Source organism: Blastomyces dermatitidis (assembly GCF_000003525.1).
Source record: "Blastomyces dermatitidis ER-3 genomic scaffold supercont1.4, whole genome shotgun sequence".
In the NCBI taxonomy this organism is placed as follows: domain Eukaryota; kingdom Fungi; phylum Ascomycota; class Eurotiomycetes; order Onygenales; family Ajellomycetaceae; genus Blastomyces; species Blastomyces dermatitidis.
Window position 1 is genome coordinate 2,309,931 of NW_025544777.1, and position 25,801 is coordinate 2,335,731.

The window sequence follows — 25,801 nt, forward strand, 5'->3', positions numbered from 1 at the left end:
ACTTTCGGGGAGGCTCACCAAATCTAATTTTATAGTGCATGTCATAATCGTAGCAAGCTGCTGGGTTCGGCTGGAATTACGGTTCTGAAAAATAGTAAAAGCTGAAGCAGAGCATGGCTTTTTTGCCTATGGCAAAGAGTATTCATCAATTTTCCAGCAGATTTAACGGGTCACACTTGATATCATCCTTTTCTTCTTCTGCAAAAGTCAAAAAGTAGGCTGAACAGGGAGAGATGATTGTGAAGAATGAGAAAGAAATGATATATGATCATCAATCACATGTACATGTACATGCACTTCATCTAGGAAGACACTTACTTGGGGTCCCTTGACGTCCACAATTTACCCGGTTTATTGTCACGCCGTTGGAAATATAGCCCTCCTATCTTCAAGTAGCTATATATCTACATGTACAGTACTTACAAATTCTATGAGATAAAATAAATTAAGAAAATTAAGCAAAGTATCGCCAGGGAGGTTTCATTTTCATCCACAGACCTTACCTAACTTGGTAGCTCATAAATGCACTTTTATGAATGCGTACCTAGCTAACTATAGCTATTTTCCTCGAGAATAATAATTCGTGTGGTGGATCTACAAAACTACTTGAACCCTCGGGATAGGATGTTGATTAAATGAAACATCATTCAACAATGGTAAGGCGCAGCAGCAGCAGCAGTAGATCTTAAGAAGTTAGTAGCATGAAAAATAAAAATAGATCATTGATAGCTTAAAGGAAACAGATGGGGAAGACAAAAAGACGCAATTCCCAGAGGGAAGAAAAAAAAAGGGAAAAAAAACCAATCCAATAGGAATACTAAATAAAGAATAACTTAGTTTTAAATATAAAAAAAGTCTCAAAGTCATACTCATCAAGAGTTGAATCAGATCAATGGAATATAAAAAATTTCTGATTTAGTGGAAACCTCGAAGCAATCAAAAAGAAAGAGAAAAGAAACCAAACGAAAAGCAGCAAATTACTCTCGGAAATTAATAGATGTGCTCACATAACAAACGTGAAATGTACACACGCACACAAACACACAACAGGTATAAAAAAGCAAGCGCGGGGGGAACACGGCCAAAACAAAATAAAATGGGGGACGAGCGGGAAAAAAAAAGGTTGGTTGACTTCATGAGATAGGTACTCTTTGATAAGGTAAAGTAAAAATTGCTCCAGTGGGTAAAGGGGACAGGATGTGGGAAGTAACAGTCGAAGATAAATATGATAAAAAAAGGGGGGGGACAAGTGGTAGAATAAGATTATAAGGGAGCTGGATAAAAAGGAACATAAAAAGTGAAGAACCAAAGAGCGCGAAGAGAAATGAGAAGGAAATTAATAATAACAAAAAAAAAAAAAAAAAAAAAAGGCGGGGGAAAATAAAACAAGCTGGATTGAAAGGGAAGAATGTGGGACGAAGACAAATTTAATGGTATGAATTGACGACGACGGGGAGGAAGTAAGGAGTAGCAACAAGAAATAGAATAGAAGTCAAGAAGTAACGTGGGTATTCTCGCCAATGGTTGTACGTGTAATTCTGCGTGGGAAGGGAGAAACAAAGAATGCGTACATAGGACCTCTATCAAAAATAAATAGGACGACAAGATAGTTTGGAAAATGTTTGTGGACCAAAGCTTGAACGAAATGTTCGTCGAAGATCATCTGGGGCAGACAGGCGGGCAAGAAAAAGTATCTAAAAAAAGCCAACTTTTTTTTGTGTTTTGTTTTGGTGATTGTTTTCTCTTCTTACTTTCTAGGTTTCCTCCCCCGTTCATGACAGCTTATGCGGGCTTGTTCCAGAAGTCCAGGCTAGCCACTACATCTTCGCCCGCTTCGTCTTCATATGCATAAATAATCTGAGAAAATGTGCGTTAGCCAAATGGGTATCCTATACGAGGAAAAAAAAAAAAAAAAAAAAAAAAAAGAACCGTAGACATACCTCTCTCGTAGATGAATGCAACATCCGAATATTTCGTCCCGTCATGACATGGATTAGCTCACTGCTCTCAATGTGCCTGATTTCAATAAAGCTTGATTCGAAGGCGAGAATGTACGGGTACGATAACGCGAATGCCACCGGGTTCCCTTCCCAAGCTATTCTCCAGTCCGGTTGAGCTCTCCAGCCGTTGCGGTTGACAAAGAAGGAGAAGTCACTATAGTTGAGGAGGAACTCGCCGTTCATCCGTTCGATGTGGATGGGTTTTACGTTCTCTTTCCTAGCGACGAAATCGAGGGACGTATCTGCTTGGTCTAGGAGTGATTGTCTTTCAGTGGTTTCGAGACTGACAACCTCGAAGCCACGAGAACAACCAACACAGAGCGTTGCTCGCAAGAAATGGACGGATGAAGATTCCGCAGGAATGTAAAATTCCTAGGAATAGAAGATTAGCAGGAAAAAATGTGGGAAAAGAATGATATAATATATTGAAATAAAGCTAACCTTGAAGGGTTTGAAGGCATCCTGGCCACTTTGGAACATCTTGCTCAACGGCTTTTTCTTTCCCTTCGCAAGATTCTCCACAGGTTCATACACCTTGATTGTCGTCGACAAGGCAGATGTCTTCACTGAGCAGACGAGGTGTCGCCCGAGCCCAATCCCAGACTTGAAGAAGTTCGTGTGTCCTTGGATTTTCTTTGGCCGACGCACCAACGGGTTCTGATTCTCACTGGTGTCCAGCGCTTCCATCGAATAGGAGCTCAGAGTCTTGTTGGCAAGCACCAAGAGTAACTGGTACTCTTCAAGGGCGTCGATTTGAGTCACACCGCTTGCGTCAAGGACGCGCCGTGGCTTAGCCGACTTGTCCTTTGGCCATCTCTCTGAAATGTATATGCCACTATCGGTGCCGTAGACCAATTTTCGCCCGCCATCTACATAGAATTCACACGAGTTAACAAGGGGATTTCCAAATTATACAAACAAGAAAAAAATGAATGTGCTTACCAATAGGCACCAAACAGTTAACTCGATTAACAGAAGTGAAAAACTTCTCGCAAAGGATGGTCTTTGAGTAAAAGTTGCTATTCCTTTCCCTTAATTTTCGTTGCTGTTCCCCGACAAGCTCGATGAACTTCCTTCGCTGCGTCGAGGAAGTAGCATATAGAGTTTGATCGTAGCCTCCCTTGCCGAGATGTCGGAACGTGATGGAAAAGCCGTCCTTGGAGGAAGTGGGGGTATTGCTGGTAGCCTTGGCACCCGAGATAAGGTTTCCAGAGGGTCGTTTTGCGAGGCCTAGTTTCGGGAGTACTTCTTCCATTTGGGTGATAACGAGAAGTTCAAGAGGGATAGGTTTTCTGTACACCCTGTATTCTTCTCGCTTATTGACTGCCTTAATCCTAACCAATAGAACTGCGTGGTCGAATAGATATGCAGTAACCTCAGCCGAGTCAGTTGGACCTTTTTTGAAAGCCATCTTGGTCAACATCACTCGATTTTCCTCGGTGAGCTTCAAGTCAACATAGTCTCCAGGCGAAAATTTCAAGGCCATATTCAGTTGCACCAAGTTGAAATGGTTCTCAGCTTTTCCACTCTCCGTGTTGACGCGGGAGAGGAAATCTCGAATAATAGCAATAGCTTTGGGGATATCTTTTTTGTCGGGATTATCATCCGCAGTGTTCTTCACAACTTGTTCCAAAAGCAGCGGATATCTTGCCAATCGAGTCGTAGGTTTGGTGAGGTACCCATTCAACTCGAGCTTTCTTGACTCCTTGAGACGTTCAGTCTCGTCAACGAACTTGGAAAATGCGGGATTCGATGCTCGTTCCTTTTCAAACTCGTATTTTCCGTACAGCTGATTAGCACCATATTTGATGAAGGGATCGAAACGTGGTACAAATTGGAGAAAAATGTCTCCAACTGTCTTCACTATAATGGACTCCTTCTGTCTAGCATTCAGAGCTTCGCTCAATCTAGAGTTAACAGCCAAGACCTCCAAACAGTTTGAAAATACTGTTCGAATGAATTTTTCCCGGCGGTGTTCCGGAACCGGGGAAAGGTTAGTATTGTTGGCAGACCGCAAGGGCCTCATCCAGAAATCTCTCAAGTATTCCAAGTCTTTAACGAAATCACGTTCAGTATACATGATCTCGAAGATGACCTCCTGACGCTTCTTCTCCCGGTCATCAATGCTGTCAGCAACCTCTTTGGGAACCATATTGATCCAGAGTTTCTGGTCATCGTTGTCATCCTTGTCATGCAAGCTTCCCTTGGACGCGGAGGATCTTAATCCAGGCTGAGGTTTAAGGTTCAACCGTGCCTGCTGCTCAAGTCGCCTTGGGCAGGCAATGGAATAGCATAATTTATCCCTCGTACATGTTGGAGAGTAGCACTCTGTAAGTAGGGTAAAGACGCCGTTGACCTCGGAAACTGGATCTTCTTCGCCCATTGTTTCCTTAAACTGGTATAACTCTCCTGGAGCGTCTCTTAGCCGATGGTCGTAAGTGACATCGTGGAAGAATTTTTGAGCGTCCAACGCACGGCCAAGCAGCAAGGCCAAATTGCGGTCAGACGTTTTGATAATGTAGGATATCAAATCGACCGCTTCCGCCCCGGTGAAAGCGTTAGTGTATGCTAGATCATTTTTAAGCCGTTCTCCAACCGAGATCCTTTCTCTGAACACAGTAGCCACCCGGGAAAGCAAAGCAGGATAGACGAGAGGAGATCTACGATTATGATGTGGTGTGGGATGTGGTTGACTCGCCGGCTTAGGCACGACGGAGTTGCCAGGTTGTAGGCTAGTAGTTCGTTCCGGGGTGACAGTGGATGCCATGGAAAATGTGCGAGAGTTGATCGATGTTTCACTCGGGCGTCTTATTCTAGCATGCGGATCTTGTCCATGAATCATCGGAGGAATAGGCTGTTCTAAAATGGGTTGCCCTGCAAGTGGTGGCTCTATCCGCTCTCTTTCCATACCCGACTCTCGACGCCTACTTGGAACAATCCGTCCTGAGTTGATAGTCTGGGCATGATCGAAGTTGGACGTATAAGAACTCATGGACATGGAGCGTTCGTCGTCACGCCTTTCCGGAACAACCCGGCCTTGTGGAGTCATGGAACCTGGGTGGTGGTATGGCTGTTGTCGAAACGCGTTTGCCGACGTATGGTTGAAGTTACTCGGGGGAGAAGGTTGATGATACATAGGGGGGCCACCCATTCGAGCCAAGGAACGAGATCTGTATTGATCCGAGTTCAGTGCTGGGGGGGGAAGAGGCCTGCCAGGAACTTTGTTTGGGTAAGGTGGTTGCATTGGGCTGGGCCTTGAGTCCAGGCGTTGGGGCTGAGGGTATTGGGGGCGGCCCGGGTAAGGGCGAGGAAGGTTCTGAGGCGGTGGTTGAGAATGATGATAAGGCCCATTTGGCTGCCACTGTGGAGGAGGGCGGTGGTTGTTATATTCATTTGGGGGAGGTCCGTATCCGTTGGCAGACTGACGCATATGTGACGGCGGCGCCGGCGAAGGAGCGACTCGAGGATGCATATAGGGATCGCCCGCCGTATGAGAGGACATGGTGCGTGCGCGGTCTTGAACGAAGGGAGGAGTTTGCGAAGTCATTGTCTGCGCACGGCCAGTCGGGGTCGCGCCGAAAATCTCTGAGTAAGCGGCGTCTCGCTGAAAAGAGGACGCATGCCCATACTGGGGGGGTGGTCGGTAATTGCGACCTTGCTGAGCACCTAAATCCGCCATGATCGAAGTACTACCAATACCTGGTACCCTAAGCGAGGGATGCAACAGACACGGCTATGACAGAGACAATGACAACAGAGAAAGAGAGAGCCAAGGAACGGATAGTACGGTACGGGGGAACGATTAAATTTGGGTATATTGCGTTTGACACGGTAATCGGTTTAGGTTGAGGGAGTCTCTCCCAGGTCATATACCGGAGTTAGACAGAGATCGAAGAAAGAATCTATAGATATTACTTTGGGTGGTTTGGGGGGTGGCAAGCGGCGGAGATGAGGGAGATGAGGAAGGGTGGGACGCAACAATCGCAGCGAAGAACCGAGAGGGTCATAGCCCACACACCCTCATGGCTGGCTGGCGAACAGTGGAGGTGAAAGAATGACGCGGCTCACAGAGCAATTACTAGAGATCCAACACAGCGACAGGAGAGGGTAGAGGGGCGGGGAGGGGGAGGGGGAGGAAGATATGCGAAGTCACCGGCCTCGAGGGAGTGAGGAGGAGGATGGGAAGTGGAACGGATGATGGAGTGTCGTCGACGGGGCAGATGGTTAGGTACGTGCAGTTAGGCCCGCCAAGCCTCGCCCGCCAAGCCCAACCTTGGAAGCCACCCGCATTAGACTCGATTAGGCGTTGAAAGATTACGGTATGGGTATTTTCATTACTCTACGGTACAGCCACAGTGGGCGCTGTTTTCCGCCGTACATAGAGCTATTGTATGTACACGGCTTGAGACAACTTGTGCTACAGCGTATGTCATATCATATCCCTCTACAACAACCCCAGCATATTCTCTTTTCTTTAACATATACCAGAACCGCCATAAGAATCTCGCGTTTTTTTTCTTGTTTTCATACAAGAGCCCATTCGCTCCTCTAGCCTAGTAGTACCCAGTGCTATCCAATCTACGACTCAAAATGGCGGATAGTGAACTGGCACCCAAGTTTGCGCCCTTCTTCGGAATGGTAAGTTATATCTATCTATATCATTTATGCCCATACGGCCATTGGCGTAATATCTACTGTTCCAGCTAACCCATTCTCCCCATATATAGGCAGGCATCGCTTCGGCTGTGAGTTGCTCTCCACCCACCTTTTCGACCCTTCCCCGCGATAATAGCTGACGATAACTTTCTCAGATGATATTTGGATGTACGTTTGTTACGACCACAGCCTATCGGATACCCCATTCGCACGCACGAGCAAAAGTTCACACAAAACTCATACACATCTACAGCACTAGGAGCAGCATATGGAACCGCCAAATCCGGCATTGGCATCGCCGGTGTCGGAACCTTTCGATCAGATCTGATTATGAAGGCAGGTCTTACCTATGATACATATTTCGATTTTTGGTCGGGCATGTTACGTCCATTCTTATACTGACAGATGAGGTGTGGGGCAGTCATTAATTCCCGTGGTCATGGCGGGTATCATCGCGGTTTACGGCTTGGTCATTGCAGTGCTTATAGCAGGCGACCTGGGCCCTCCACCCCAAAAGACCTACAGTTTATACACGTACGCCGCACACTTACAATATATATCCGCTTCATGCTGACCTATTTACTTTTGATAGCGGTTTCATGCACCTCGCAGCGGGATTATCAGTCGGTCTCGCAGGACTTGCGGCTGGCTACACTATTGGCATTGTCGGCGACGTGGTTAGTTATGAAAGTCCCGGGGCGATTATCGCCTCCCTTCCTGAACATAATTGAGTATGATTGTATAATTAACTATCTATCTTTTTTTCTCACAGGGTGTGCGATCTTATATGCAGCAGTCACGCGTGTTCGTGGGGATGGTGTTGATATTGATTTTTGGTGAAGTGTTGGGTTTATACGGGTATGGATAGTTCCCTTCATGCGTATTCCGTTGAACCGTGCTTGATAGCTAACTATTCTGATACAAATAGCTTGATCGTCGCACTGATCTTAAATTCAAAGAGTTAGAGGGATGAAATCATGTATTTTACGCATTTGTTGTATATTTCAGGGATCGGAGCATATTTTTGTTAGCCATTGATTGTCGGGGAATTGCTCTACGATAGCTACTGTTTTGCCACATTTTATAGATACACAACTACTGTCCCGTTTGAGCTGCGCTATAGGGGAACCTTTGTGGTGGGAATCTGGGATATACAAGGTCTATTTCATTTGTCGCCTTTGCCATTGATAGGGAAGGGAATGTCCCGATCTGTTGAAGTTAGATTGGGTTCTTCAACCCCAGCCATTTGCAGATTTGCAGGCATGATTTATTCCTAGCATAATCTGTAGACAATATGACTACAGATGTCTGAACAACCATCTCCAATGATACAAAAATAAGACGTACAGAGGGCATTCCATTACTATCTCTGGTCTTCTAGTTGAACTTGCTCCCAAACCCTATTATGTGTCGGTGTACTATTTTCTACTCTCTGGCCCAGCCGCGGATTCTTGGCACCGGCTGCTCTCGCCGCCTGTCTACGTCAGAACACCCGCAGCAGTGTGTGTCCCGCAACCGGGCAGCTCTATGGATACACCTCACCCTTCTATACGTTCATTCCTCCCAACCTTTAACCTTCCACGTTATGCCCCACCTACATCTCACCTCATATCTCAGTTCGCCCTTGTCCCCTACCGCAGTCCCCCAAGTCAATGGCGGCCCTACCTCCAGCTAGTCCGTTACGCCACTCTTTCCAGCCTCTATCGCCAATTTGAGTTACATGCACTGCCATCGCCCCTCCATCTCCCCTCCCCTGCGCTGCCGGCTCGTTGAAAAGAAGACGAAAACAAAGAAGAGGACGTCAGACTATAGCGGCCAAGGACATGATCTCTCCCTGTTCCTGAGATGGCCGCGGAAATGCTTCATGAGCAGCAGCAGCAGCAGCAGCAGCAGCAGGCGGCCCCGCAAAGGACGCACCAGCAGTCAGATATCGCCATCGACGTAGCCGCCGCCGCCGCCGAAAAGTCCTCGCAGCGCAACATTCTTGAGATTCCGACCAAAAAAACACCACTGCAACCTTGTGTCCCGGGGCCTCCGGCCTCCCGCCCGCGAACCCCGCCGGACATCGTTGAGAATCGGGAGAAGAGTAGACTGGATATACCATCTAGCGCGCTGAGTGTGAATGACTTCGAGCTGCTGAAGACGCTGGGTACAGGTAAGCAGGGAGCGCAGGATTCACATTTTAGCGTTAAAATTAGCATAAGCAATGAGCTTTGGCTTGGTGTAAGGCTGGTGCAGGGTTGGCTTTGGTGGGCAGGTGGACAGTCTGTCTTGTGTCAGGGAAGATAAATATGATAATTAACATACATACATTCGAAATAGGTACATTTGCGCGAGTTTGGCTGGTTCGCCTTCTGAAATATAGAGACCTTGAAAAGAGACCATTTGCGCTTAAGGTTCTTCATAAAGCGGACGGTATGTGCATGTATATTCCTCCACTTCATCACGTATAAGCTGTTTAATTCTTACAATGTGTTCGGCCTTCAGTTATCAAACTGAAACAGGTTGAGCATGTCCGGAATGAGATCAAAACCCTAGCTGCTGTTGCTGGTCACCCTTTCATTACTACCCTAATCGCTACGTTCACCGACGATCTGAGCTTGTATATGTTGGTGCGTTAATTATTTTTACTTCCCCTGTGGCGAATCTGTTGCATTGTACATGTACATACATCTACTTACCAGGTATTCAGCTCGAATATTGCCCAGGCGGAGAGATCTTTACATTCTTACGACGCGCGCGGAGGTTTACTGAGCCGACTGCTCAATTTTACGCTGCAGAAATCGTTTTAATTCTTGAATTTCTCCACGACGTCCATGGTGTCGCCTACCGCGACCTCAAGCCAGAAAACATCCTACTTGACGCAGATGGCCACCTCAAACTCGTTGATTTCGGTTTTGCGAAGGAGATATGGAGCAGGGAAACATACACCCTCTGCGGCACGCCAGAGTACCTAGCTCCAGAGGTCATCCACAACAGCGGCCACGGCCTAGCCGTTGACTGGTGGGCTCTGGGCGTGCTGATATACGAGTTTATAGTTGGACAACCGCCATTCTGGGACCCAAATCCCATGCGCATATATGAGCAGATTGTCGAGGGACGACTACGGTTTCCTGCAAACATGCCCCCAGCTGCGCAGGATATTGTATCCCAACTATGCAAAACCAACCCCTCCGAGCGCCTTGGTCACATACGGGGGGGATCCGCCAGAGTGAAGCAGCATCCGTTTTTTAAGGGGGTTAATTGGGATGATATTTACCACCGGCGAATGAAGGGGCCCATAGTTCCGCGCGTGGATTCACCGACGGATGCGGGCAATTTCGAGGACTACCCAGACCCGCCAGACCCATCGCAGCTTACTCCGTATACGAAGGAGATGAGAGACTCGCATGAGGATATGTTCAAGAATTTCTAATATAGACAATAATTGGACCATTTCGCGGGCGCCGCTCCATACAGCCAGCTGGGGATTTTGGCCAAGCCTGGGTGGTTCCCCGGATTGGTAGATAAACCCTAGATCGCACCCATCGTTTGTTTTCTACCCCTTTCTCCCGATTCCATACTGGAGTACCTGTGGGGAACTACTCATACTCAGATCCATCCTCTACCCTTCCCCTCCCCCTTCTCTCCTCGTCTAATAGTTTGGCCCTCTCTATGCATCCTCGGTTTGCAAATCAGACGTCTAGGATAGATATAAGATATATATCCAACCGTATTCCCTCCCCCCCAACGTCCTAACTGTATAGCTGTCGATACGCCCATGATACTACTACACCATACATAACTTCATTTTTTTATACCCCCTTTACTCTTGGCCTGATTTGGTTCCAAGTTCTTGCAATCCATTATCCCCCGCTCCCCGGACCATGCATACCACGTACCAACCATATATCACCCATCTATCTATGTAACAATCTACCTATACCGATCCATTGAATTATCACCACACACACACACACACACACACCCTTTGTTAATATCCATCATCCCTATCCCCCACGAACCAAGAAATCTACAACCTTTTATTTAACTCAGGCATACCATAATATATAATTTTTTTTTTAAGGGGGGCCGTCCTTACGTCTTATGTCCGCTTTATTTCCATTTCCATTTCCATTTTTCCGCCCCTTTTACTTTTCTATAATTTAGTGGTTGTGCCTAAGGAGGACGGACACTGGCACTGGGGAGGGACCAAAAAGAGCTCGCGTATCATCACCACCAACCAACCAGCACGGTGGACTTCCGGGCTCAGGACTCACTAAACTGGGGGGGTTAGGTAAAGGAGCTGCTGGGCTCGAACCCATCATCGTGGCGAGGAATATATAAACTATATAAACTATATACATATACATATATATATTATGTTATAAGTTATCAGAGGAGAGATTAATATCTACACCGTTGTTCCCGGTTTTCGTTTTCGTCTCGTTCCGTTCAGTTCAGTTCAGTTCCGTTCCGTTCCGTTCCTTCCTCTCCTCCTCCCCCTCCCCCCCCCCCCTCCCACGGCCCAAAAAAAACATACCAATTACCAACAAATAGAACCCTTTTCCCATGATTAAATTCACGACTTCCTTCCAAGGTTTACTTACTTTACCCCTTACCTCCCGCTTCAACTTCCTCCAACGCTCCCGAGGAGCCATCCATCACACCAATCTATGTATGTCTGTTCTAATGTATTTACATATATACACTTTTTACACCGCAGAGCCAAACATCATTTAAGATTGATTTATTTATTTAGTTTTTGTCTCTTTTTTATCTTTTATCTATTTAATGTCACAAGGACCCCCCCTCCCCTCCCCCTCCATCCTCTCTTCTTTCTTTCTCCCCACTGAATTGACCTGACGAAACAACACAACTACAACCAGCAAAAAAAAATAAATAAATAAATAAATAAATAAAATAAAAATAGTAAAAATAAAAATTCGATCGAGGAAACCCAACGCGATGAACACCCAAAACACCTTCTTTTAGTTAGTAAAACCCAAACCAAAGCCCAAAGCTCTCAAGGAAGGAGGAAATGAGATGAAATGAAATAAGGGGGTACGTCGAACGTCCGTGGGGAAGATATTACATATAGGAGTATAGGAGTATAGGAGTATAGGAATACAAGCGTGTGTGAAAAAGGTAAGGTTTTATCACTTCGTTTTCGTTTGGGTATTGAGTCGTGAGTTATAGTGGGTAACGCGTAGTTAGAGACGTAGTAGTAAGTAACGTAAGTAGAGAAGGAAGGAAGCAATGGCGATTCGCGTAGATTGTATATGTCTTTGGAGGGAAGTATGGGACATAAAGGGGGTGTGGGGTGGCTTGGTGAGTTTGTGGTGTTGATGCATAGCTTTTTTTTTGTAAGAGAGTCAGTCTTACTCTGCGCGGAACTATGGGGAGGTCGGGGGTTGGGATTCAATTATCTTCTCGGTAGATATCGTACGTATCCCCCCGTTAAAAGAAGGCCGCGAGTGCTCCGATTGCCTGCCTGGCTGCCTTGGCTGCTAGACTGGTACAGCTGGGCATGAATCTCCCGTCCGCCTTTATTATTTTCATAAACATCGGAGGTAAAAAAAAGCAGCGGTGCGGCCGTGCCGTGTAGTACGGTCGGTGGTGCTGCCGAATGAATTGCTGATTATCATATCATATCATGTCTTTTGGCTGACTGGCTGTCTAGCTGCTGTCATGTCGTGTGTGGTTTGTTTTCTACTTCCCCCTTTTCCCTCTGTTCCTGCGTATGATCGCGGCATACATGTATAACTAGAGTTGTACCGGGAGGGGGGTCCCTGGGTGGCGTTATAGCCCATTACATATATATATATATATATATATATATACATGCTGGCGGTGAAAAGGGATTTGGTTTTTTCCAATCTATTTTCCAGTTCCCCATGTCTCAATTGGAGAAGGCCTGGGGTTTCTACCAGCTGGTTTCGTTCGCTCGGTCCGTGGGTAAGACAGATAGATTAGTTGGAAATGAACAACTTTGGTTTCGGTGGAAAGTTTTTTGTTCGGTACATTTTTTTTTTTCCTTTTTGTTGAAAAAAAAATGGCCATTGTAATTTTTGTTAATTTTGGATTTCGGGTGTAGCAGTAGTAGTAGTAGTAGTAGGTATAGCTATCTGGTGGCCGATAAACCGCTCCTGCTCTGGCTTCCAGGTACCTATTGATGTTTTTGTGTTAGAATTGTTGGTTTTGTATATATTATCAGATCAGGGATGGTCAGGGATGGTCAGGGGTATTGAAAAAGGGGTAGGGGTAGGGGCAGGGGTGAAGAATAACAGTGTAGGCCAGGGTTAGGGAAGGAAGAGGCAGAATAGATGAAAACACCGGGGTAGAAGTATGTATAAATATATAAATATATATAAACCCACCTTCAAACTCATGCTTCACAAACGCCATCGGATCATCCGGATCCTTCGCGCCCATCTGGCGCACCCCAGGACTAAAACTCGTAATCGGCAACACAACCACATCCCCCAACTTTCTCTGCACCGTGATGCCCGAAAAATCCATCGCCGTCACATTCCGCCCATGCGGTGGCCGCGCGGCTTCGAAATAGTTCGGGTCATTGAAATACCGAAAGACCGCATCCGTCCACACGGCGGGGCCCGTGAACTCGACAATGGACTTATCCATCTTGCTCGGGGTTAGGATCCCCGCCTGCTTCATGCGCAGGGTTTCCTCGGTGATTGTCGCGACGACATCGCGCAGGACCGGGTGGCCCGGCTTGGACTGGATGGTCCACTGGCAAAACTGGACCTGGCGGGAGTACCACTGATACCAGTCTTCGCGGTCGAGGGCGTCGGCTTCGATGCCGATGATCAGGCCGATGGTGGAGCGGTTGACGTATCTGGGCAGCCAGTCCTCAGCGGGCTGGAGGGCGGAGGTGTCGATGTCGCTATAGATGCCACCGCGGGCGAGGAGGATGAGGTAGCGGAAGAAATCTGCCCTGAGAACGGGCAAGGGCAGGGAGCGGTATGCGTCGAGGATCTCTGGGAAGGCGGCGTAGAGATATCTCAGCAGCGGGTCAGCTGCCTCGTCTGTGATTACTTCGTGGACGAAGGTTGGGTGCCATTCAGTCCAGCTGGCCTCCAAGGGGCGGAGTTTCTCTTCAAACTCGCCGGAAGCGGGGGTGTATTTCCAGGTTTGCCAGATGTAGGCGGGGAATTTAGATTGGACGTCATAGGGGAATTGGTAACGGAGTCGTTCGCGGAGGGGTTTCCGGGCAAGGTTACCTGGGGGTGGTGGGTTATGAGGTTGATGTACTGCCGGTTTTGATATGCCTGAGCCGGATGAGCCGGATTGGGTATGTGCAGCTTGTTGATTTGTGGCGGTGGGTGTCTGGGCGGGGTCTGGATAGGGGGGTGTTGAGTGGAGTTCTGCGCGAGTGACAGTCGAGATAGCAGGTCTAGTGTTGGAGTTGGAATGGGAGGAGAGGAGGAAGAAGAAGGAAGTGAGTAGGAAGATGGTGGCGGCTATCGATCTTCGAAAGGTAATCATGGCGGCTGTAGTTGTAGTTGCAGCAGCAGGCGGTATCAATCGAGCTGTGGAGGAGCTCCCGTCAACCATCCGAGGCTGACGAGAAGAAGAGAGGGGGGTGGAGGAGGGGAAGAACAAGAAGAACAGGAGAACGCCCGGCTCAGTGGAATGATTATCATTTACTTCGTCAGGACTGAAGCTTAAAGACGACGCTGGGGTAAACAATTGGATTGTTGGATAGAGGCGGAGTCGAAGGTTTAGATGGAATCCAAGGACGTAGAGAAGTTTAAAAAAAAAAAAAAAAAAAAAAAAAAAACGTAATATAGCCCCAACCACAGCAATCAGACAGACAATCAACCAGGAAGCCTTCCCTTCCAGACCAAACCGATCACCGACGCATGGTGGTATATAAAGTACTCCGCGTAAGTAGGTATGTATGGGCAATTGGAGGAAGGAGGGAGAGAAGGGGGAAAAGGGACCGCAGAGAGGTGGTATGGTATGTATGTAGTCAATTATTTTTTTTATTAATCTAGTAGGAGAGCTAGTAACTATATGAAAAAGAGGCAGAGAGAAGAAGCCGTCAAGACTTGTTAGCAGAGAGATGAAGAAGCAAGAAGAAGAAGAAGAAGAAGAAGAAGAAAAAAATAGAACCCGCCGGTGGGAGAAAGAGAAATTGGGGGATTCTCGCGTGGTTGCTGGATACAGCTCCCAACGAGTGAACAACTCAACAAGCATACGATAGATATACGTAGTAACGAGCAATAGAAATAATAGTAATACTAATATCAATAAACAGTCCCTGGTTGAAACACTTTCTGCAACAGGCTTGTTTCCTCATTCCCATTCCCCATTCCCCATTCCCCATTCATTCCCCATTGCAGCAGTCCCTCGCATTGAATCTTTTGTCCGCCGCAGATCGCGGATGTAACGGAGTAAGTAATATAAAGATGCATAACCCAATAACATAATATACCCCTCGGTACCCAGCTCATCCGCCGTTGCCCGCCTGTGCCCGATGTTCCTCGATGTCCCTCGATGTATATAGTAATAGTAGTAATATATGTTATGTACAACTTAGACCCCTGCTAGACTGTTTCCGGTATAGCGCGAACTTGAAACAAAAGATCTGCACCGCCGGGGTTGCGGCTAGTTATTGGGGTCTGATCTGATTGGCTGGTCCACTCTTCGCCTCCAGACTTCCACAGGACAGGGGGATTGACAGCTTGATGATGTCATCCACCTATTTATTATTTATTCCAAGAACAAATGATAACTTGTTAAATATTATATCTAGATATCTATATTTCAGGTTTTTCTTTTTCCTCTCTCAGAATGCTGTCTGTCTCAATCTACATGTTACATGTACGTTAATGTACATGTACATGTCCTGTACATACTGTATGTGTTCCCCTAGAAGAGACAAAAGCAGGAAAAATACTTTCTACTGGTTTCATCATTTGCATGCATATATGGTGTTGATCCTAGCCTGTTCTCTCTCACCTTGAGTGAACTAGTTATATTTAAGTAGCCTACTGCTGCGTACTTCTCTGATCATCTCAAGCCTAAGTTTCAATCCAGTTCACTCAAGATAGAGTGTAAAAAGTTCAGCTTCTGCAGCCCCAGCCAGCCAGCCTACCTATGTAACTTTCTAGTCCCGCGTCACTATGGGCTGTTGAACTACGGATTAGGCTATTAATATGGATGCCGATTCCTTAACTTTTAGATCAAAATTGCTTATCATGAACATGCCTTGGGAAATACAGTACCCACATCTGGCAAATTTTAATGGACTGGAGGAGTTGATACTTGCTGAATATATATACAACGGTTGAATGTTGTTGTTTGAGTGGGAATTAATTGAGTTTGGTGCCCGGCCAAGCAAGCAACTCCTTATTTATCTTATTTATCTTATCTATCTGTCTTCGAATCGACCAAACCCATCCCAAAAACACTCCGTTAAGAAATAAGTACATACATACATTATGCATGAATATTCCGCTTTGTGATAATAATAACAGACAGATGGGATGAACTACAATACGCCATCCTCCCACAACCAACTCGCTCGATCTTTACCTCGATTAGAGAAAACGCATGTTGTCCATCCGCCCTAGTTGTTCGATGAAGTCCGTCCCCCCCTTTCCTTTCCCCTTGTCTCGGCGTCGTCTCGTCCTCCCCACCATCCCTGAACCCATCCCATACCCTACCCTACCCTCGCAGACGGGACACGAAACATAATCCATCAATAACATTTGCGACAGCATTGCTATCGATAATAACCGTCTACAACATTGTACTGTACAATGGCAACCAGTAATAATAATAATAATAATAATAATGATGATGATGATGATGATGATGATGATGAGACTACAAAATCCCTCCATCCCCAGCATCTCCACCGCCGCAGCCGCCGCACTCTCCTAATCCGCCTCCTCATCGCCTCCATCCTCGCTCTCGCCCTTCTCCTCGCCATCGGCACCTACAGGCTCATCCACAATTCCCGCAGACGGCCCGAGCCCACCATGCCGCGAAAAGTGATGACAAACTTCCCGGATCCCGGCCTGCTGGAGTATAACGGGACGTGGTATGCGTTTGGCACGAATCCGACCGCGGATGATGATGAGCCGGACTTTCACGTGCCAATTGCGATGCCGGTGGGTGATGGTGGCGGGAATGACGGGGGGTTCTTTGGCGAGTGGAAGCATACGGGTCGTGATGCGTTGCCTGAGGTGGCGATGTGGGAGACCAGGAGGGATCATTGGGCGCCGGATGTCCTTACGAGGGTGAGCCTTTATTATTATTTAATCTATACCTACTGGTTCTGGAACTGTTCATTTTGATTACAGTTTATTATGACCTTTACGACCACTCGGCTGACTAGCATAATCGGTTTCATTTCATTTTTCCAGCCCGACGGCCGTCATCTCCTCTACTACTCCGGCGAGCTCGACGTCTGGCGCCGCCACCACTGCATCGGCGTCGCCGTCTCAGAAACCACGGACCCGCGCGGCCCTTACAAAGCTGAAGGCACCTACCTCGCCTGCCCCTCCGCGCACGGCGGCGGCATTCACCCCTCCGCCATCAACGACGCCGACGGCACCATCTACGTCGTCTACAAGGGCGACGGGAACAGCATGAACCGGTACCCCAGCGGTAGCGATAGCAGCGATTGCACCCAGGCCATCCCACCGCTGCGGTCGACGCCGCTGCTGCTCCAGAAGATGAAAGCGGACGGCATCAGGGCGGACGGCGAGGCGGTGCAGATCCTCGACCGGGTCGAGAAGGAGGATGGCCCGCTGGTGGAGGCACCGAGTCTGATCCGGAGCGCGCAGGGGGTGTATTTCCTGTTCTATTCGAGCCATTGTTCGGATTCGCGGGCGTATGATGTCAAGTATGCGACGGCGCGCAGGATCACGGGTCCGTATGTGAGGGCGGAGAGACCGTTGTTGAAGACGGGGGATTTTGGGCTGGTGGCGCCGGGCGGAGCGTCGGTGTCGAAGGATGGGGGGAAGATTGCTTTCCATGCGGATTGTGGGGATGAAGGGAGGTGTATGTGGGTTGCGGCTGTTGAGATTGATGGGTTGGAGGCGAGGGTTGTGGCGTCTCCGTCGTGAGTTTTGACTGTATATTATTATTTTATTTTCTTGCTGGGATAAGTTAGTTATTTATTTATTAGTTCTGGATAATACCCATTTGGCATTTTACTATTTTAATGGGCTCCGTTTTACTCCCATCACATCACCCATCTATTACTAATAATTAATCTAATAATAAGAATTAAAGAACAAGATTCTTTCTTACAACTCAATTTATTGACCCCTGTTGAGGTATTACCAATCACACCTCTCACCGCCTTCAACCGCAGCCAATCGCCGCGCCCTATGATGATGCAATGCAACCGCGGCCCGCGCGGCAGAACAGAAAGTTCCGGCCCCCATCGCGGATACATAAAAAAAAAAAAAAAAAAAACGAATCCTCGAGCTGATGCTGATGCTGATGCTGATGTTGATGTTGATGTTGATGGTGATGCTACTCTCTTATTTGTCTCTATCTATGTCTCCGTATAACAACTGTCTATCTCTAGCTCAAGTGTAGTATAGATAGATATATCGTGCGGGGGAGACTGAGAATGGCCGTTCACTCACTGTAGATCTGGATTTTTCGACCTATCATACAACCTCATATCTTTTTTTTTTTTTTTTTTTTTTTTTTTTTTTTTTTTTGCTTTTTTTTCTTTTTTTTTCTTTTTTTTTCTTTCTTGTTGTTAATGGCAAGCTCGAGGGGAGCTGCAGCCGCAGTAGCAGCTCGATTATTGACTGCGTGGAGACCAGCAATTGCTCGACGTCAGTATGCGGGGATGTGCAGACCCTCCAAAACACCAGCGGCGGGACAAATATACATATACATACCATCTGCTGCTGTTCAACCCCCCACGAACCCGTCTATACATACACAGGCTCCCCGCAGAGCCCAAGCTGCGACCAGCGTGAAAAGAACAGCGGAGCGAGAACCGTCCTCGACAAAACCTCATGAACAACACCCACAACCACAACCACAACCACAACCACAAGACTCCTCCTCGAATCCCGCCCTCTCCTTCCCCTGCCTAGACGCCCTCGAGGCCAAATCCGCCCGTCTCTCCGCCCGATCCCTCAACTCCGGCCCCGAACCCTCCTACACAACCGGCAGTCACCAAGAATTCAAATCCACCGACCTCCTCCTCCTCGACTGGGGTGGCGTCCTCCCCGAATTCACCATCGCCTACGAAACCTGGGGCACGCTAAACAGCGACAAATCCAACGCCATCCTCCTCCACACCGGCCTCTCCGCCTCCTCGCACGCCCACAGCACCGAAGCAAACCCCAACCCAGGCTGGTGGGAACGCTTCATCGGGCCCGGCGCCCCGCTCGACACAAACAAATACTTCGTCATCTGCACCAACGTCCTCGGCGGCTGCTTCGGCAGCACCGGCCCCTCCTCCATCGACCCTTCAGACGGCAAACGCTACGCAACCCGCTTCCCCATCCTCACCCTTGACGACATGGTGCGCGCCCAATTCCGCCTCCTCGACGCGCTGGGCATAACCACCCTAGCCGCCTCTGTCGGCGCCAGCATGGGCGGCATGCAATCGCTCGCCGCCGGCGTGCTCTTCCCGGACCGCGTGCGCCGCATCGTCAGCATCAGCGGCTGCGCGCGCAGCCACCCGTACAGCATCGCGATGCGGCACACGCAGCGCCAGGTGCTGATGATGGACCCGCAGTGGGCGCGCGGCTTCTACTACGACTCCATCCCGCCGCACTCGGGCATGAAGCTGGCGCGCGAGATCGCGACGGTGACGTACCGCAGCGGGCCGGAGTGGGAGAAGCGCTTTGGCCGCAAACGCGCGGATCCCAGCAAGCAGCCCGCGCTGTGCCCCGACTTCCTCATCGAGACGTACCTGGACCACGCGGGCGAGAAGTTCTCGCTCGAGTACGATGCCAACAGCCTGCTGTATGTATCCAAGGCGATGGACCTGTTTGACCTGGGCCGTGCGCAGCGGCTGGAGACCACGGCGCGGCGGGCGGAGACCCACCGGCGTGTCCTCAGGGAGGGGCGCGCGGTGAATGAGCCGGAGCATAGCCTTACCTTGCCGGCGGAGCCGTATGAGGAACAACCGTCGTCGTCATCATCCTCGTCATCCTCATCCGGCCAAAAATCCCACTCCCACTCCCACTCCCAACAACAACAAGAACAAGGCCCGCCCACAGACCTAATCCTCGGCCTCTCGCCGCTCAAAAACCACCCGATCCTAGTCATGGGTGTGGCCAGCGACATTCTGTTCCCTGCCTGGCAGCAGCGGGAGATAGCTGAGGCGCTGGAGGCAGCGGGGAGCTCGCGCGTGGAGCATGTCGAGCTGGGACAGGACATGTCGCTGTTTGGGCATGATACGTTTCTGTTGGATTTGGAGAATATAGGGGGGCGGGTGAGGAGGTTTTTGGAATGATTTCTTTATATATATATATATATATATATATATCGTCCTATTTTGTTTTTGTGGTTCATGTGTATATGTTAATAATGTTTGAGCATTGAATTTTGAGTTGCAATTAGAGTGCCCTTTATTCCCCCCACTCACCGCCTCTTCTTTTTCCCCCTCCTAGCCTCTTTCGCGTCCTCTTGGAATATCGATGATCTAGCATTTGGCATTTTCTAGAACAATTTTATTTTATTTTATTAATATTTTTTTTATCTTTGTGATATATATACATAGACATAACCGTAGTGAAAATAAGTGAAATAAACTATGGGCGCTTAGAGTAACCAATCATGTTGCCTTACAATGGAGATGATTACTTCGTTAGGCGGATGAAATATTATTTATATTTGATTTACATCCTGCAGAAGCTTTGGAATCCAGACATATGAAGAGAACTAACTACGCTTAAGTGAATCAGGCTAGAGTAGGTAGATACAGAGGTATGATAGCCCATATAAAGATGCTATGTATAGATGCAATATTTTTTCTTAGCCACGGGACACTAACATCGGGAAAGTGTTAAGCATTGCACAAATACCACCGCAAGACAGAGAGCAGTCAGTGGGCAGAGGGACTAGCACAAGAGCAACCCGAAGATAGAAAGCCTAGAACTTAGTTTTTGGCGTGAGTGCCAGAAAAGTGGATATCTAAATATGCAGCGCGGGTGAAGATGTGAAACGGACAAGAAATGGGAGGTGAACAAGGAGTGCGAACCAATAGATAGAAGAAGTAATTGCGAAGGCCCTCAGATTAGCTCTCGAGTTCTCATAGATTTCCATGCAGTAAAAAAAATGAAGCAAAAAGAAAAACATTTTGCAACATATTTTCGCCGGATACCCTGCAACTTTGCCGATGTTTGAAAGACATCACTTGTCAATCTCGTCATTGGACCTTCGACTTATTTTTTAATGCGATATTTTGATGTCTTTTTTGAGGGGGACAAACGGGGGGAAGAAGGGCCTTTTTCTTTTTCTTTTTCTTTTCTTTCCTTTTCTTTTCTTTTTTTTTTTCTTGGTAGTTTTCAATACGCCACCCATTCAAGACGGGACAAAGGAGGGAGAGGCGAAGTCCAGAGTCTGCTATTTTGCCCACAGCCCACAGTGTACAAGTCAAAGCCCACATTTAATCCGACCAGCTTGACTCTTGGGGCTTCACCATCCGCCCCTCTGGGTCTAGCGTGCACGCCACTTTCTGCGTCAGGAAGGCTGCGAGTCCTCATGGTGTTGTTCCAATCACTCATCGCAGACCATTTTTTAAGTCACCTGAGTGAGCTAGGGCCTGGATGATGGTGCATCTGTACCGAAGCCATGTGCACGGGGCAACATATGATTTTGTAGCATGCGCGTTAACGGCTTCCTGAGTGCGTTACACTCGTGGCCATGCGCAAGTTCGGGTACAGGTTTTTGTCAAGACACTCGTCGCGAGTTCTGCGAGTGAGGGGTCCATTCATGCGAACTGCTCCAGAGCATGTTGTTCCGAAAGTTGAAGTCAGGGCTACCGAACAGTGCTCAACGGCGATCTCTTCAACACTGCCCGTCACTCTTGGATGTACAATGACTCGTTTGCAGAAAGCAACCCGGCAATGTCCGGGATGGCACTCGACTCGGACTCCAGTCTGTAATTTTTACTTCGAGGGATGGGGCCCATAAAGAAGCGCCGAAAGGAACATGTAGAGTAGCAATGCAACTTGCCTGCAATTGAACGCATTGCCGCCGAATGTTGATCAGGCAAACAACCAGGGTGAAACCCACATCAGCCTCGAATTTTATCTCTGACCACGTTACAACTCGCAAAGTCCACGGTGACCAAGTAGTTCAAGTTTCAGAGCCTGGTGCTATGAACGTGCAAACTCAATTCCAACACTGCAAGATTGCAATCGTTAGTTGAGATATCACACATTAAAGAGTGTATTGAAAATGCTTCTTCTCCATATCAGATTGAAAACTACAATAAATTCAATATTCCTCATAGGCAATGCTCAACGTCGTTACCTTCCATGAGGAAAACATACGGAACACAGGAGGGAATCTAGTCCACTCCTCCCTCGGGGTATGCAAATTGATTGTCATCATAGTGGTTTTGAAGGATTCATTGTAACAGCCAAGTTGTTGTTTTGAAGCACAGCAACATACCTCTGTACCAGATTTGTTGCCGAGGACACCTCCACGCTCCACAAGATATCAGAAGCAATTCGAACCCGGCCGCTGGGGTGGGACAGCCAGGGGGCCTATCAGGCTGTCAGCATCGGTCGTTTGCTTTGCGAGGGAAACTGAGACAAGGGTAATCAAACAGGTAACCAAGCTAAGACAAACAGAAAAGCAGATGTCTCTAAGATCTCTGTTCTTTTTATCACTCACTGATGCACTGCCTTGTATTGCTTCTTCCACCTGAGTCAAAACAACTTAGGGGATGAAGGCAAAGCTCTAGAAAGCCAGGCAACACAGCTCATGATAGCTCAATGTGAGAGTCATCATCATTGAGACGCGTAGCGGAAAGCAAATCAAAATGAAGGGAAGGAGAGAGAACTCACAGTCAGCAACTAAAATGCTCACAAAGGGCCAGCCATACCCAGGGGGGTTTCTCACCTGTTGCGGGTGGCCTGAAGGAGGACAGGAAGTGGAGGAGAAGTTCAAGCTGGAATCTCTTGACACGACTAGTTACTAGCGCGAAGTTGTGTGTTGTTGTATGTTACAAGTCACATGACCATCTGACGTCGGGCTTTGAGCTTCAAGGAAATAAGCATTTTTTTCTGGGATTGAAAAGAGATTTATTGTATCCAAGTTTTACCATTACAATTCAAAATGAGCGTTTGTAAGTCAGGCGATGGATTATGGGTTTTATGAGTAGCAGTCAGGACTAGGTTCACCATTCCGGAGAAGACTACGAATAGAGTAGCTCCGGAGGCTCTTCATCAGAGGAAGAGCCGAGCATTTTAACAGGACGAAAACAACGACCCCGGGAACAATGTCAGCTTGGATTCAAAGGCAGACAAACTCGCCCTATGTGCAGTTGGTGGGTGCATCTGTTCTGTCCGGTGCAGCTGTTGCTGGTGCCATCCTTGGTTATCAGTCAGTGAAGAGGCAGGCGGCGGTGCAGAAACTGAAAGCGTCCATCCCAGACCTTGACGAACAACATATGACACAGAAGGTTTGAGTTCCTATATGGCAGTTTGACCAGGGAATGGCAGGGAATGGTCCCGGTGCCCTGCTTGCTCTTAAAATATCTGGCATATCGGTTTTTGATACCTGACTGACTGGTCTAAATGAAGCTTACAGAATTCGGGCTAGCAACCCCTCCGAAGCTCAGTAAAGAAGATGCTCGAAGTGCCGCTCTCGCTCGTAGAGCCCAAACAGGAGACTATGATGATGGTATGCTGTTTTCCTTGCTTTTCTTTTCTTTTGACTTTTGGCTCACATACATACAAATCGCATGCTAATCCCACTTTTGACGCAATTGTAGGTCTAATCCTAGAACAACTTGCCCGAAATCGGGTCTTTCTCACCGACGAAGGTCTATCAAAGCTGCGATCTTCCTTTGTAATCATTGTGGGATGTGGTGGGGTTGGCTCTCATGCAGCCGCTGCTCTGGCACGCTCCGGAGTGTCCCGGATCCGTCTGATAGACTTTGATCAGGTCACCCTGTCATCATTAAATCGACATGCCGTTGCAACCCTTTCAGATGTCGGCACGCCAAAAGTTCAATGTATCCGGACCAGGCTGGAGCAGATAGTGCCCTGGGTGCGGTTTGACTGCCGGGATGAACTGTATAGTGAAGCAGCCGCAGATGCTCTACTACGTCCTTGGAATATGCAAGGCGACAAAGAGACACGGAAGCCAGACTTTGTTCTGGACTGTATTGATAATATTTCGTCCAAGGTCTCTCTCCTTCACTACTGCCATTCACACAATATCCCCGTCATTTCTTCCATGGGCGCTGGGTGTAAATCCGATCCCACTCGCATTACAATAGGTGATATCTCTTTGAGCGCTGAAGATCCTCTCTCCCGAAGTACACGGCGTCGATTGAAGGCCCTCGGAGTCAGCTCTGGAATCCCAGTAGTTTTCTCTACCGAAAAACCCGGACCTGGAAAGGCTTCGCTACTCCCGCTGGCTGAGGAAGAATTTGCAAAGGGTGAGGTTGGGGAGCTCGGCGTTCTCCCCGATTTTCGTGTGCGGATCCTTCCCGTCATCGGCACAATGCCAGCTGTGTTTGGATATACCCTCGCCAACCACGCCATCTGCGAAATATCTGGATACCCCAACGAGTACAACGCGGGTGCCAAAGGCCGAGAAAAAATGTATGACAGCATCTTGGGGGCGCTACAGGGGATGGAAGAACGCTTAGCGAAATCCGATACTGGGCAAGACCCAGTCGGATTACGGATACCCATTAACAAAGATGATATCGCCTACCTGATCGAAGAAGTGTGGAGGGGAAAGAGCGTCGTAACCGGTTTGGCTACGCGGCTGATGTTGGTGCGTTGGAAGCGGCCGGAGCATGGGTTTGGACCTGATCCGCTCTGGGAAAAGGAAGGGCAAAGGGGAGCGCGGCTGGACCTGAAAGACCTGGTTTGTATGACCAAGGAGGAGGCACTGCGGCATGAGCGGGAGGTCCTAAAGGGCGGTAAGGCCGTCGAAGACATGTATGATGAGAAACTAATTCGGAAGGTGGAGGAGCGGATACGTGAGCAGGAGGTTTATGAAAAGTATAGATAGATGAACGAATGAATGAATTGTATAGAATATGAAGAGAATTCTGAATGTTCTTATGTATTTTGCGCATGTAGTGATTAAACATTATAGGAGAGTCTGCAACTCTCAGTAGCATGCGAAATCGGGTATAGTCGATAGCAGAGAAAATAATCAAGCTTCGTTAACTACATATACTTTTCTCCGGTAGAGCTACTAGTGCGCTGGTGGTGATTGAGCTCTTTTGCCCCAGTAGCTTACAGATTACGAGACTGTTTAGCATGAGCCCTGCTGTGGTCAACATGCATGAGTTCAATCCCAGGATGGACTTAAGAATTAAAAATCCCAACAATATCCCAGACATTAACAGTGCCAAGAGAGTGCCAAGAGACACTCTAGAAGTGTGTCCTTGAAGTGAGCTCTAGAAGTGAGTTCAGAAAAAAAGACTGCTGAGAGAAGCCACTGAGAGAAGTCACTGAGAGAAGTAGTGCTCTGTGATAGCTGGTCTGAGAGGGGGTGTTGAAGGTCCTGAGTTGATTCAGCTCTTCTACCAGCAGTGTGCTGGTGATGATTGAGCTCTTTTGCCCCAGTAGCCTACATTTTGCATGGAAAAGTTGGTTTTTCTATCTCTTAGAGGATAACGTTGTCATGTATAATCTATCTTAGGGTGAAACTACAGAGTACGGAGTACAGCGTATGTTTGATGTCAATTCTCAAGATAGAGCGAATGATGGGGAGAATAATGCTATATATAGCTCTAAGTGCCACTAAGTGGGCAATATACATGAACTTATTTTTGTGGTCGGCTAGAATCTGCTTGGCAAATGCGCGGTGAGTTGCTCAGCCTCTCTTCTTTCGATATTTTTGGGTTAGTGCGACCAACTAAACTCCTTTAGACTTCTGCCAAGTTCTGCTAACGTCTGGACCAATCATAGACTTCACCCGTGCTCGCAACTCCGTGAAGATTTTGC

General features: G+C 47.9%; 7 protein-coding genes across 9 annotated transcripts; 5 read left to right on the forward strand and 2 right to left on the reverse strand.

Moving 5' to 3' along the window:
• Window positions 1-228: 228 nt before the first annotated feature.
• On the reverse strand, window positions 229-6,181 carry BDCG_04150 (rho guanyl nucleotide exchange factor). Its single transcript, XM_045419811.1, has 4 exons — window positions 2,943-6,181; window positions 2,442-2,869; window positions 1,941-2,372; window positions 229-1,857 (listed from the first exon to the last, which is right to left on the reverse strand). The coding sequence occupies exons 1-4, from the start codon at window positions 5,677-5,679 to the stop codon at window positions 1,783-1,785; spliced, it is 3,672 nt and encodes a 1,223-aa protein (XP_045276037.1). The 5' UTR covers window positions 5,680-6,181; the 3' UTR covers window positions 229-1,782.
• A 149-nt stretch (window positions 6,182-6,330) lies between these two features.
• BDCG_04151 (V-type proton ATPase proteolipid subunit 2) lies at window positions 6,331-8,069 on the forward strand. The gene is made up of 8 exons (XM_045419812.1): window positions 6,331-6,638; window positions 6,728-6,745; window positions 6,812-6,824; window positions 6,910-6,992; window positions 7,078-7,190; window positions 7,249-7,333; window positions 7,429-7,514; window positions 7,585-8,069. The coding sequence occupies exons 1-8, from the start codon at window positions 6,591-6,593 to the stop codon at window positions 7,619-7,621; spliced, it is 483 nt and encodes a 160-aa protein (XP_045276038.1). The 5' UTR covers window positions 6,331-6,590; the 3' UTR covers window positions 7,622-8,069.
• Window positions 8,070-8,165: 96 nt separating this feature from the next.
• Window positions 8,166-11,084, forward strand: BDCG_04152 (AGC/PKA protein kinase). Its single transcript, XM_045419813.1, has 4 exons — window positions 8,166-8,811; window positions 8,979-9,071; window positions 9,144-9,268; window positions 9,349-11,084. Exons 1-4 carry the CDS (start codon window positions 8,502-8,504, stop codon window positions 10,069-10,071), a joined length of 1,251 nt encoding a protein of 416 aa, XP_045276039.1. The 5' UTR covers window positions 8,166-8,501; the 3' UTR covers window positions 10,072-11,084.
• A 77-nt stretch (window positions 11,085-11,161) lies between these two features.
• BDCG_04153 lies at window positions 11,162-14,410 on the reverse strand. Of its 2 annotated transcripts, XM_045419815.1 has the most exons (3): window positions 13,016-14,408; window positions 11,731-12,804; window positions 11,167-11,620 (listed from the first exon to the last, which is right to left on the reverse strand). In XM_045419815.1, exons 1-2 carry the CDS (start codon window positions 14,211-14,213, stop codon window positions 12,710-12,712), a joined length of 1,293 nt encoding a protein of 430 aa, XP_045280771.1. In that variant the 5' UTR covers window positions 14,214-14,408; the 3' UTR covers window positions 11,167-11,620; window positions 11,731-12,709. The 2 variants fall into 2 exon arrangements, with proteins under 2 accessions (XP_045280770.1, XP_045280771.1); XM_045419814.1 differs by having other exon boundaries at window positions 11,162-12,804; window positions 13,016-14,410.
• A 1,025-nt stretch (window positions 14,411-15,435) lies between these two features.
• On the forward strand, window positions 15,436-17,919 carry BDCG_04154. Of its 2 annotated transcripts, XM_045419817.1 has the most exons (3): window positions 15,436-16,249; window positions 16,385-16,909; window positions 17,036-17,919. In XM_045419817.1, the coding sequence occupies exons 2-3, from the start codon at window positions 16,427-16,429 to the stop codon at window positions 17,738-17,740; spliced, it is 1,188 nt and encodes a 395-aa protein (XP_045280773.1). In that variant the 5' UTR covers window positions 15,436-16,249; window positions 16,385-16,426; the 3' UTR covers window positions 17,741-17,919. The 2 variants fall into 2 exon arrangements, with proteins under 2 accessions (XP_045280773.1, XP_045280772.1); XM_045419816.1 differs by having other exon boundaries at window positions 15,436-16,909.
• A 438-nt stretch (window positions 17,920-18,357) lies between these two features.
• On the forward strand, window positions 18,358-20,109 carry BDCG_04155 (homoserine O-acetyltransferase; the record flags this gene model as incomplete). Its single annotated transcript, XM_045419818.1, has 1 exon — window positions 18,358-20,109. Exon 1 carries the CDS (start codon window positions 18,394-18,396, stop codon window positions 20,107-20,109), a length of 1,716 nt encoding a protein of 571 aa, XP_045276040.1. The 5' UTR covers window positions 18,358-18,393.
• Window positions 20,110-22,856: 2,747 nt separating this feature from the next.
• Window positions 22,857-25,025, forward strand: BDCG_04156 (ThiF domain-containing protein). The gene is made up of 3 exons (XM_045419819.1): window positions 22,857-23,289; window positions 23,411-23,510; window positions 23,602-25,025. The coding sequence occupies exons 1-3, from the start codon at window positions 23,107-23,109 to the stop codon at window positions 24,855-24,857; spliced, it is 1,539 nt and encodes a 512-aa protein (XP_045276041.1). The 5' UTR covers window positions 22,857-23,106; the 3' UTR covers window positions 24,858-25,025.
• The last annotated feature ends 776 nt before the right edge of the window (window positions 25,026-25,801 follow it).

What these genes read in the sequence shown, in the direction of transcription:
- BDCG_04150 (XM_045419811.1), bottom strand. Translation starts at nt 5,679, where the DNA reads ATGGCGGATTTAGGTGCTCAGCAAGGTCGCAATTACCGACCACCCCCC. An exon ending in TAACTGTTTGGTGCCTATTG is followed by an intron (nt 2,870 to 2,942) that starts GTAAGCACATTC and finishes AATTCTATGTAG; the next exon opens with ATGGCGGGCGAAAATTGGTC. An exon ending in TGCATTCATCTACGAGAGAG is followed by an intron (nt 1,858 to 1,940) that starts GTATGTCTACGG and finishes ACATTTTCTCAG; the next exon opens with ATTATTTATGCATATGAAGA.
- BDCG_04151 (XM_045419812.1), top strand. Translation starts at nt 6,591, where the DNA reads ATGGCGGATAGTGAACTGGCACCCAAGTTTGCGCCCTTCTTCGGAATG. An exon ending in AAGACCTACAGTTTATACAC is followed by an intron (nt 7,191 to 7,248) that starts GTACGCCGCACA and finishes TACTTTTGATAG; the next exon opens with CGGTTTCATGCACCTCGCAG. An exon ending in GAAGTGTTGGGTTTATACGG is followed by an intron (nt 7,515 to 7,584) that starts GTATGGATAGTT and finishes TGATACAAATAG; the next exon opens with CTTGATCGTCGCACTGATCT.
- BDCG_04152 (XM_045419813.1), top strand. Translation starts at nt 8,502, where the DNA reads ATGGCCGCGGAAATGCTTCATGAGCAGCAGCAGCAGCAGCAGCAGCAG. An exon ending in GGTTCTTCATAAAGCGGACG is followed by an intron (nt 9,072 to 9,143) that starts GTATGTGCATGT and finishes TTCGGCCTTCAG; the next exon opens with TTATCAAACTGAAACAGGTT. An exon ending in ATCTGAGCTTGTATATGTTG is followed by an intron (nt 9,269 to 9,348) that starts GTGCGTTAATTA and finishes CCAGGTATTCAG; the next exon opens with CTCGAATATTGCCCAGGCGG.
- BDCG_04153 (XM_045419814.1), bottom strand. Translation starts at nt 14,213, where the DNA reads ATGGTTGACGGGAGCTCCTCCACAGCTCGATTGATACCGCCTGCTGCT. An exon ending in TGTGAAGCATGAGTTTGAAG is followed by an intron (nt 12,805 to 13,015) that starts GTGGGTTTATAT and finishes AAACATCAATAG; the next exon opens with GTACCTGGAAGCCAGAGCAG.
- BDCG_04154 (XM_045419816.1), top strand. Translation starts at nt 16,427, where the DNA reads ATGGCAACCAGTAATAATAATAATAATAATAATAATGATGATGATGAT. An exon ending in CGCCGGATGTCCTTACGAGG is followed by an intron (nt 16,910 to 17,035) that starts GTGAGCCTTTAT and finishes TCATTTTTCCAG; the next exon opens with CCCGACGGCCGTCATCTCCT.
- BDCG_04156 (XM_045419819.1), top strand. Translation starts at nt 23,107, where the DNA reads ATGTCAGCTTGGATTCAAAGGCAGACAAACTCGCCCTATGTGCAGTTG. An exon ending in AACAACATATGACACAGAAG is followed by an intron (nt 23,290 to 23,410) that starts GTTTGAGTTCCT and finishes GTCTAAATGAAG; the next exon opens with CTTACAGAATTCGGGCTAGC. An exon ending in AACAGGAGACTATGATGATG is followed by an intron (nt 23,511 to 23,601) that starts GTATGCTGTTTT and finishes ACGCAATTGTAG; the next exon opens with GTCTAATCCTAGAACAACTT.